Raw genomic sequence first — 10988 nt, 5'->3', positions numbered from 1 at the left:
AAACGTGCGACTTGGCATTTCATCGTTCGACTTCCTTTGCCTTATTGCTTCAGCTCGTACGCAGTTTACCTCCGGTATCATCGCCCGCCTTAATTATAGAACCACCACGGAAAATCTATTCAAGTATATATATTATAAGTAGAATTTCATTTGAATCGATGATTAAGATCAAACTGACGCGCAGGCATGTGCCGATTGGTAATTTTCAGAAAGCCTGCCTAACCCTACGCTAAGTACCTACGTATATATAGGAATTATGAAAGTGTTCAGGCGCTAGCACAATGGTCGCGTTCTATTATCCTTAGGATGAATCGTCTCGTAATCAGTCACCTGCTCTCCGAATACGCCAAAGAAATAAAGCAGCTTTACGGAAATCTGTAGAGAAATAAGGACTTCAGATTTGACCGAGAATGAAAACTCAATCGAAGCTTTTTACTGATCAGACATTTCGCTATAAATCGCGAACGCGAAATTCTTAGTGTATGATGATTGCTGCTTCCGTGACTTCAATTATGAATGGCAAAAAATGTTCTAGCCGATGCGATAGAGCCTTGAATATATTCTGCCTAAATGGGCCGCAAAACCGTCGGCTCAAATTTGTAAACAAAACTTTTATTGAAATTATTTTTTTTAGAAATAATTATAGACGTTTCAACACGGTCAAAACACTTCAAAGACAGCTCGAGACTCTGAGATGTTATTAAGCCTCAACGATGAGCCAACCGATAACGTGGGTTGTAGTAGAAATAATAAGTGAATTTTATTTATTTATTTTGACTAAAGGTTCCGAAATGTCTGAATTTACTGTGGTTTGATATTGGCTGTGCGTCGTACCTGTCAATTTATTTTTACATATGAAGTCATTCGCCTAGAGTATATTCGTCAAAAGGAAACATTGTCGATTTTACGCCAAAATATATCTCGTCACGCACGATTCATGTAGCCATATTGAATGCGGGCATGTAATGCACGAGCAGAATGCCTTTGGCAGTATACGGACAAGTTTTCTGCGTACGCGATTCATTAATAGTTTTGTTCATAGTTTTAGAGGTAGTCTTACTTATAATAGATCAGCTAGTTCGCTTGTTTCGAGCATTTAGTTTATCCCTGTATGCCATTTTAGCTTATGGCAAGCTGTAGTTTGACCGTTTAGATCTTTGTCAAGCTCTCGAAGAGTACATGAATAAGAGGTATAGTAATCCTAAGCATTATCAGCATAGTTACAATACCTGCATAGAGATTACAGTATACAGGAGAAAGCGTTTCATCTAACTGTTCACTTCGTCTGTGCCTTTTAGGACAAAAGAATGAGCCGACATCAAGGTAAAACTGTGGTTACGGTTTTAGAAGTGATGCCACTGTGTCTCAGGATGTAGCTTTGCGTTGTATATAACGAGGGTTGCGTAGCTCCAAGAAATAACGGAAACGCGGCGCTCCTTGGCTTCCTGAAAACGTAAAGCTTTTGGACAGAGCAGCCGAGTATACAAAGGTCATCCGTTAAGACCTAAAAAATCAAGCCCTGCAGTCAGCATACATTGTTACACGTCTTACAATGGAAGTTGATCAGCCACCCGCGCTTACTCCAGATGTAAACGGCGGCTCGGTGGGCTCACCGGGCGGGGGTGCACTGCAAAAGTCACCCCGCTGTCGACCTCAGCCGCACAACAGTTCTGGGACTCCTCCAGCAACGCCACAGCAACAAAATACCAAAGACGATGTAAATACCTATTCTGTATTGACGTAAACTATTGATAGATTAGCAGAACTCGCTTCTTTGATTTAAACGACGTTGCTATATTGTCAGTATTATTAATGTTCATGTCTGTAATGGTAATGTTTCGTATGGGTCTAAGTTGCAGAGTCTCTCGAGTTCGCCAGTGTCGTCGGAAAAAGCGACTTCTCGAAAAAGTTCACCTCTGCGGCTGCAAAACGGTGGTGGCGTTCTCAGCTCGTATAAGGAAAGTAACGGTTCGGCGCATTCAGGCGATACCACTGAGGAGGAAGACAATGCTGACACTGGCCAATCGGAGAGTGGGCCTCCTAGTCCTCAGGTCAGCGATGGCCTATCATCCTTTAACGATACCGTGTTTGTGGATGGCGCCTGCACGAAGCACGTCGCAGTAGCTGCAGCAGCTGTAGCAACAGCGGCAGGTATTGCAGGTAAAGACGGTACAAGCAGCCGCACGCGTGGCAGCATAGGTGAAGCGAATGGGCAAAAAATCGATAAGGTCCAACAGCCAGCTGAGCTGGTGAATGCCACAAACAATCATAGAGGCAGCCGCGGTAGCGTAAGCGGGGACGTCTTCATTGAACTACCCGAAATGGAGACTACGGGGCCGTCGGTAGATGATCTGATGATGGCCACAGCAAAGTCGTCTCCAATGGAGGTTAGAAGAATTTTCTAATTACGCCCATTGAAATTCGTGTTCAACTACCTAAACACTAGCTAAACTAAAAACAGTAGTAAATTAATAAGTTCAACATAAATAAAGATATAAATAGTGCTAGCATTATTAGACGTCAAGCGACAGAATTATGTTGATTTTATTGTCATTAATCGTCAGAGTATGCCGTAGACTGTGCTTTATGCACGATGTAAACCAAACTCAGATACAACACGATTTGCCTTTTTTACAAATAATTTTTTTAAATTGCGGGCTTCAAATGTGTATTTGTGTATCTCTTTCTCAATGTGACATTCTCCTTCAGGCGTTAGCCCATCTTATCGTTATGAGTATTAAACTTTCGATATTCGTGTTTTGTAGGTTGACGTTTCTCTAGTGGGTCTCACTACGGATTCCTGTTCAGCGCCTCGGGATAATGGCAAACACCATTTGGAGGACGGGAATGCAACCCCACTGGTCGATGCTAAAAAAGCTCGGGTCAACGGGAGTGCCGACCTTTTCAAAGATGTCAAGGCCTTGATCACAGACAGCAAGGAAGAAGTCCACATGGACGAAGAGCCAGTTTCCCTAACTGTCGGCGAAACGCATAAGACTTCGGCAATATCGCCCCCAGCGCTCAGGGAGCTACCAGAGTGGAAGTCGGGCGTAGTACCTCTCACATTCTCGAAACCGCTGATACAGTTAACCGTGACGAAGAAGGCCGATGAGATTGAAGAATATGCTAAGAAGATGGATGCATTTCAAAAATCTGACGAGGACATCTACTTATCTCACAACGACCACAAGGTAATTCCATGTTATGCGTCTGTTTACTAGAGCCTTAGCTTTTGCGCTGTCTTGTCGGTGCTATTTGTAAAATCCAAAGAAACTTTACAGCCTAAGTAACTAAGCGCTAAACCAACTGATTCTTCAATTGATCAATCTTGACTCTTACAGTTGGATTTGAGTATATTTGAAGAGAAAATGCGTAGAATCACCGAACTTCAGGAGCGACTACGGGGCGAAGAAATGAAACTTCTGCTACTTCGGCGGCTTCAGCAGAGTCAGATGCAGCCACCTCCTCCTCCGCTACCAACGAATCTTGCACCAACACTTACTGCTCAACATCATGGACTTCAGAGCGCACAGAACGGTAGTCGCACGCCTCAAAGCGCACACAATGGCCCATTGATGACAGCGCTTAGCAACAAAGAAAACAAGGTACACCTTTTTGCAGCAAATGTAGTCCAACCTCGAGTAAGAAATATTAGCTACGTAAAGGAATCGCTTAATTAAGCGCCGCCTAGCTGATGTTGATTCTTGTAGTATCTATATCGTCAAAGCTGATCATCATCCTGAATCGATAATAGCTGCAGAAGCTTTACATTGGTCCTATCATTTGACTTGTTCAGCAGGAGAAGTCTCGACCAAGTTCGCCAGCCACTTCGGAGATCCTTCAATTGACGACCAGCAAGCTGGCAGCACAGGGGGTCGAATTGGTACCGACGAGCGGTCCAGTTCCAGCCACCGCGAGCGGTAAACGGCGCAGCTCCACGCCGCGGGGGGAAAGCCAGCGTCAAGCGAGCACCACAAGCCTGTCAGCTAGTTTGCAGGTACGTGCTTTATGCCGCATCTAGGCTTGCATAGGCATATGGTTCTGCATTTCAATGCAAGTTATATGGTTATTCGATGGTTACGAAAAGAACTTCCAGCCTCTACTCCTACATGAGTTTATATCTATCTCGTGCATGACGTTCACAACGTCTTTTACTTCCCAGACGAACGGAGCAAGTAGCGGCACCAATACGGGAACCACCAGCTCTAAGCAGTCATCATCGGACCACGCGGCGAACACGTTAACGTTGGCCCAGCGACAGGCAGCAGCCAAGCTAGCACTTCGTAAACAACTAGAGAAGTCGTTGCTCTCAATTCCGCCGCCTAAAGCGCCCCCACCTGAGATGCACTTTGTACCGAACGGAAGCAGCGCAGAATTTATTTGCCTTTTAGGTCTTGAAACGGTCGTCACTTTCATCAAGGAGGGATATGACACAAACAAGGTTTGCCAAACATGCTCGTTCTCGTCTCGTTTTTGTAACGGCATAAGCTTAATATAAATGGTATTTCCTACTCATAACACAATTCAGACGCACGATATCAAGCAGCTGCTAACGATGTCATTTTTTGTTTTCGGAATACTTTTCTTGACGATTCCAGGGCCCCCCACCCGCGCCCTTCGTCTGCGTCCAGTGCAAGGGCGATTTCACGCCCGTGTGGAAGTGGCAACAGGCCGAAACAACTACAACTGGCTTATCCAAGAAGCCCAAGGGTTCAAAGAAAGATAGTGGCCCGTCAGTTATCTGCGAAAAATGTGTATCGCACAATATGAAGAAAGCCCTTAAGGCGGAACACACGGCCCGCCTCAAGGCGGCATTCGTCAAAGCTCTTCAGGCTGAGCAGGAGCTTGAAACGCAAATGGCGCTGGCAGCGGCGGCATCGCCGCCTCCCCCACCCCCTCCACCAGCGTCGGCGCCTCTTCCCAACCCTAAAACACCTTCACCTGCGCCCTCTCCATCTCCCAAACCGCAGACAATACAGACACAACAACAACAGCAGCAACAACAACAGCAACAGCAGCAACAACAGCAACAGCAACATCTGCAACAACAACTACAGGTTCAAGCGAATCACCAGGCAACGCTGCAGGCTGCTGCAGCCTTACAGCAGCAGCAACAGCAACTTCAACAGCAGCAACAGCTTCAACAACAACAGCAGCAGCAGCAGCAGCAGCAGCAGCAACAACAACAACAACAACAGCAACAACAGGCGCAACAACAACAGGCGCAGCAACAGCAGCAACAACAGCAACAGCAGACTGCGGCTGCTGCGGCCGCCCAACTCAGTGCCACTGCTACAGCGGCCGTACAGTTGACGGCGGCGGCACAACTGCACAGGTACCTTGGACATATGTACGTGGCCTCTTTCCGTTACCTTTTTTGTTCCTTGCTTTATGTAATATATTGAGTGAGCACCGTATGTATACGCTTAATGCATAATACAGTATGTATATGTCGAACAGTGCTGACCTGTTTTAATTTTTTGACCGCATTAAATAATTTTGGTTTTGTTCTGAATTGGTGTATTTAACGAACCATTCTTATTAATAAGAAGATAAAAAATGCTTCCGTTTTCAGTTAGAAGCTTTTGTTTTGTCACCGTTTTGTTATTCCTTAAGAATACTCTAAGAAATATTGCTTGTACAATATGTTGGTTGTCCGTAAGGCACAGCGTCTAACTAAAAATATCGTGCAGATTAGAACTTTCCTACTGTCAACAACCAAGAGTCCTCATAAACCATGTGGATAATTCTATGATGGAAAATAATAATGCCTTTAACAGTAGCAGTGTCCTGTTTGGAATTAATGCATCTAATAATAATAATAGTTTGCCACAAAAAATTGCATCTTAACGTTCAATTCATAACATTCGTATTTCATTTCTATTCCCCTCCAGAACTTCATCATCAGCAGCGTCCTCGTTATCGGGCTCCGGTACCACCTCGAGTTCGCATTCGGGTCACCACTCAGCCGGCAGTAGTAGCAGCAGCGCGAGTGGAAGTCACTCCACCTCATCCTCTAGACATCACTCGGCTTCACCTCATCATCATCATCATCATCATCATCATCATCATAGTGGTGGACTTCATAGCGGTGGCGGAGGCGGAAGCTCTGGTGGAAGCCACAGTGCGCACACTAGCAGTGGCGGCACTTCATCAAACGTCGTTGGATCAACGGCCAGTCGCTCTTCATCCTCTGGTTCGAATACCACAACATCTGGGAACTCGTCGTCGTTGGCGGAACAACAGAACGCGGCTGCTGTAATGGCGGCGATGCAGAGTCAGCTGTTGGGTCTTGGCGGTTTGGGCGGACTTGCACAACTCGGTGGACTAGGCAGCCTAATGGGCCTGGGTATGGGGGCCGTTATGGGTGGAGGTGCTGGACCCTCTTCGCACCATAGCCAATCGCAGCATCATCAGCAGACGGCGCATAGTCCGGTTCCAACAACAAGCCGAGGCAAAAGCAAGGGCAAAAGTAAGTATTGCTTTTGCTACTCTCTCAAAATCGATCACTACGAGACAAGCTTTCTCGTTCACAAACAACCAGGTCGATTGATTTATTATCCCAACACTTGATCATTTCTTTCCTAGAAAATTCGTTTTTCGAATAAAAACGGTATTTGCATCTTTTTCCCGTGTACGTATTCACTAAGATAAGTTTCGACGCGATCCTTGTAAGAGTTAAATTATTGATGACCTTTTCAATTAGAACCTGTTCACCCCTGATGAAAAAAGATCATTTAGTTCCCTTTATGAAACGCAGTTTTTTTTATTGCTCTTGTCCTGCTTATCTCAGCTTCTACCTCATCGGCAGCCGCTGCTGTGGCGGCTGCTGCTGCACAGCATAATTCGTTTGCCTCGCAGCTGTCAAAAATGTCTGCAGCACAACAGCAGGCGATCTTACAGGCGCAGACGCAGCAGTTTCTTACACAACTCATGGCGGCCACAACGCACAGTTCTAGAGGTACGCAGAAAAAGGGTAACTATCGAATTTTAGTTTCTATTTTGTTAATGTTCGCTTGTACATACGATATAATCCTCTTTGTTAAAAACAGCCATTATCTAAACCGGTGACCCGAAATTTAGTTTACAACAACTGTATTGTCAATATGGCGCATGTAAACTCGACCTGTAACATGTATGGTTAGGGTAATGCCCCTAGTACAACTCGAAATATTTTCGGACGAAATTAATTTACAATTTAATCAAGTTAAAGCTAGCAAATCCATGTATTATCCTGCTCCGCGTCCTATTCTGCCTGCGCAGGTTCGTCTAGCGGCATGTCAGCCGGTGGAAATAGCGCCGCCGGTGGTGCAAGCAGTTCGAGCGGTAGCCATCATCACCATCACCAACAGCAGCAGCAGCAGCAGCAGCAACAACAACAACACCAGCAGGTGGCCGCTGTGGCAGCTGCAGCGCAACAGGCGGCTGCGGCAGCAGCCGCTGCTGCCCAGCAACAACAGCAGCAGCAGCAGCAGCAGCAGCAAGTTGCTGCAGCGCTGATGAACCCCCTAATGAATCCGCTGCTGCAGGCGTATTCGCTGTCATTGCTACAACAGCAAGTTCAATCGGCGGCAGTTTCACATGGAGGAGGTCACGGCGCTCACGGCCAAGGAGGCCAGCAAGGGTCATCCTCATCGTCCCGAGTCTCAGGAAGCAGTGGAGCCGGCTCTAGTGGAAGTGGTTCTCGCGGAGGCTCGGCGTCTAGCTCGTCAGCGAGGAGCGCTGCCGAACTTCAACGCCAGTATCTTCTTGACATGATTCCCCCGTCGTCGCGAAGCAACTCATCCTGGAAGTAGAAAGGATGAGAAGTTGCTGAGTGGGCACAACAGGAACACAGTAATAACTATTATAATAATATTATTATTAATGACAATAATAAGGATAACGATGAAAATTGCAACACTGATGATAATAATGATACATGTAAAAAAAAAAACTCTATGTAATAATGATTAATTTGAGCACTCTAATGACAAGTGTCTACCGTCACTCATTTTGGGCGGTGACAGGCGATCTCTGTATGTAGATCTGAATGAATAGTAATAACAACATTGGTAATGGTATGCGCCGATGAATTAAGACGAACGGCTCTTATTGATTATTGCAGACAATTCGGACGCTATTATAACTGTTTATAATCACATACATACATACATGCATACATACATGCCACGACTCATCATCATGCAATGACAGAGGTCTCTCGTATAGGTACCTTGCTTCTGACAATACAAAAGCGGTCCACTATATAAACACCGATCCTCATCTTTCCACAAAAGATATCGACGATAATATCCTCTGCGATGAGTGTTCAGGTGACCGGAAGCTGTCATCTGTGCCCCTGAAACAAACTCGATATGCTATGAAGAAAAGCTGCGAAGCAGAAAATTAAGCAACGCGTACCGAGCTTGTTTAACGATACTATAGATGAAAATATACTTCTGTAGTAGGGAGACATCATTGATCCGCTGTTACTGTAAACAGAACGATCGTATAACAATGCGGAAGCTGTGGACTATACCGAGCTAAGGCTTGCCTTTCAGCTGGTACCTGGTCTCAGCACTGTAGTTTGGATGTCGTCTGTAACAATATTAACAAAAGCAACAATGCAACCTGTCAGATTGAGTAGGTTATTTACTATCAAAGCTTTGCGGCAAACATCAGCCGAAATAGGAAACGGTTTCGCACAGCGGAAATTTTTCACTTTCAAATAATCCCGTATACAAAATGTGAACACGAAAAATAATTGTAGGGTTTACGAAGTGGGTGTGTGCTTAGGGGGTCAATGCAAGTTTACAGAACGGTTGCGCTGGGATTAAAGGAAGCACGTATGGATAATGAAACCCAGCTCACAATCTGAGGGCACAAAATACTCAAACGCCCGATAAAACAAACCTTATAGATCGTAAGCGTCAGAGCAAGGCGCGCGTCTCTGCCGATCTGCAGTCCCTTTCGCCTGTGTAGGTGTCATAGGCTCAAAATGGCGGATATGGCGAAAAAGAAATGTGTGCGTGTGTGCGTGAGTAATATCTAATAGAAATTAGTGGTTGTACTACAGCATGCTTTAGGGCAGGAACAGTTATTACGATCTATTTATCTTTCCACTTATAGCTGTTTACGGCGCAAGCAAATACCAGATTTAGATACACGAGATTTAGGGACGGGAAAGATACAAAATGGACTATCCGGATACGCTATGTATTAGCATATAGAGCACTTTTCGTATACTTTGTAAGAGCAAACGCTTCAGAAAAACAACAAATTTGTGATGGTTACACCCTGATGAAAGAAAAGCCGATTTAACACAGTAACAAATTACTGCCATGACTTTCAGGTTTATGGGCGTCGCTAACTATGGGATTAAAGCTTGTGAAGCAGCCAGAGACGAGTAGAGATAAGTTTCGTGGGCAAACACAGGCCTATCAATAAGTAAGCATGACAAACTAGCAACTTAGGCATCATAGGGGACATAGGAGGGTCATCGAAATTGGAAATTGTTTTACTTGTTAATACGCAATTCTAAGTCTTAGGTGAACAAGGAAATATCGATTGCCATACGAACTATAAATCTATCTATTATGAGCAAAGTTAATTATATAATTAGGTCGTCACTTCTTGGATCACGAACTCGGATCATTGAACCGAACAGGGATCTTGTCGTCTAACCAATTCTCAGAACTGCAGCCACGAACTTTTACATTAGAATTCAATTACCGATGCACAAGTTCTTCATATAAATTTGGCTTCTACTTGCGATCGTTCATATCCGTTATGTAGCTAAATTTACACCCTCATAATCACGAGGATAGTTCTTGTATACTGAGTCTCGTAGTAATTGTTACTATATCATAAAAATGTCCATGCTGACGTTCGATGTCAACTTGAACCATAGCCAAATAGCAATATGTACCAATAACTGGCTCGGTGTTCCTGTAGAATTATCACGAACAACTGTATTTTAAATGAGCGTGCGAGTGTACAGATGTGTGCCATGTGTTATCCTAATAGCAACTGATCTGGGGACACAGAAACCCGAATGAATCTCAACGAAGTTCCGAAAGAGAGTCTCTTCAGCGTTTTGCTAGAATTAAGAAAAAGGGGCTAACTAAGAGCGCAGATGAAATTTAAGCGTATATTTCTCCGCATGTATTTATAGAAGCGAATAGAAAAAATCATCCACATTTACGGTATCTGGTAAGTGTTTCTTTATGGACTGTTACATGAAGTTTTCTCGCAGACAGATATGGGAAAACCTTTCGTATATTCTTGTATAATGTAACACGCGTATAATGCAACTAACGAACGCCAGAGAGCACAAGTGACGAGACGCACTAAGGGCCCGCGAATTGACTAAGTATATGATGAAACGACATAGAGTAAAGGTGACGTTAAAAGGGGGTAAAGTTTTGCAGTACGGTAATTGCTGGCTAGGAAAAAAAGGATACGATGGTGAATGGTCGTATGGCAGACGTACATGGCAAGCATGCATATAACAGTAAAGGAGCGGCGGTGTCGACATAAATCAATCGATAAACACACTTCCATCAGCAGATCCGAGTTAGATCAAGAATCATAATTTTGTGTCTAATAATCTCGACTATCTATAGATTAAATACACAAAAAATAAACATAACGAGAGACGATCTACTATTGAAGGAACTACAACACAGCCGAAGGTAGATTTCAATGAAGGCAATAATCGCATGATGATAAAGACAGTAATTAGAGTACCAGTACTAGAAGTATGTAACAATATTATTATTATTATTCTATAATAAGTACGATAGAAGATATATATATATATATATATATATCAAGAGGGAAGGAGAGAGAGAGACGGTGAAACTACCACCATTAAGGAAGAAACAATTATTCTGCACACGTCGTAGTCAATTGTTGTATAATTCATTTTGTACAATTCAACGACACATATTTATTTTTCTGCTGGTTTTTGTTGCGTTGTCTTTGATGAGATGAGACTCATATAT

General features: G+C 44.0%; 1 protein-coding gene across 5 annotated transcripts; it reads left to right on the top strand.

Annotated features, from left to right (window-relative positions):
• Positions 1 to 1066: 1066 nt before the first annotated feature.
• On the top strand, positions 1067 to 8222 carry LOC111270169 (uncharacterized). Of its 5 annotated transcripts, none has more exons than XM_086972397.1 (10): positions 1067 to 1717; positions 1860 to 2387; positions 2766 to 3191; positions 3342 to 3605; positions 3797 to 3997; positions 4163 to 4441; positions 4599 to 5350; positions 5895 to 6472; positions 6794 to 6976; positions 7264 to 8222. In XM_086972397.1, exons 1-10 carry the CDS (start codon positions 1553 to 1555, stop codon positions 7794 to 7796), a joined length of 3909 nt encoding a protein of 1302 aa, XP_086828523.1. In that variant the 5' UTR covers positions 1067 to 1552; the 3' UTR covers positions 7797 to 8222. The 5 variants fall into 5 exon arrangements, with proteins under 5 accessions (XP_086828523.1, XP_086828522.1, XP_086828524.1 ...); XM_086972396.1 differs by having other exon boundaries at positions 1854 to 2387; positions 3800 to 3997; XM_086972398.1 differs by having other exon boundaries at positions 1854 to 2387; positions 4599 to 5335.
• Positions 8223 to 10988: the final 2766 nt, after the last annotated feature.

Source organism: Varroa jacobsoni, unplaced genomic scaffold (genome assembly GCF_002532875.2).
Source record: "Varroa jacobsoni isolate VJ856 unplaced genomic scaffold, vjacob_1.0 scaffold_1451, whole genome shotgun sequence".
Lineage (NCBI taxonomy): Eukaryota > Metazoa > Arthropoda > Arachnida > Mesostigmata > Varroidae > Varroa > Varroa jacobsoni.
Note: the sequence above shows the minus strand (reverse complement) of the source record. Positions and strands in the feature narration are given on the sequence as shown.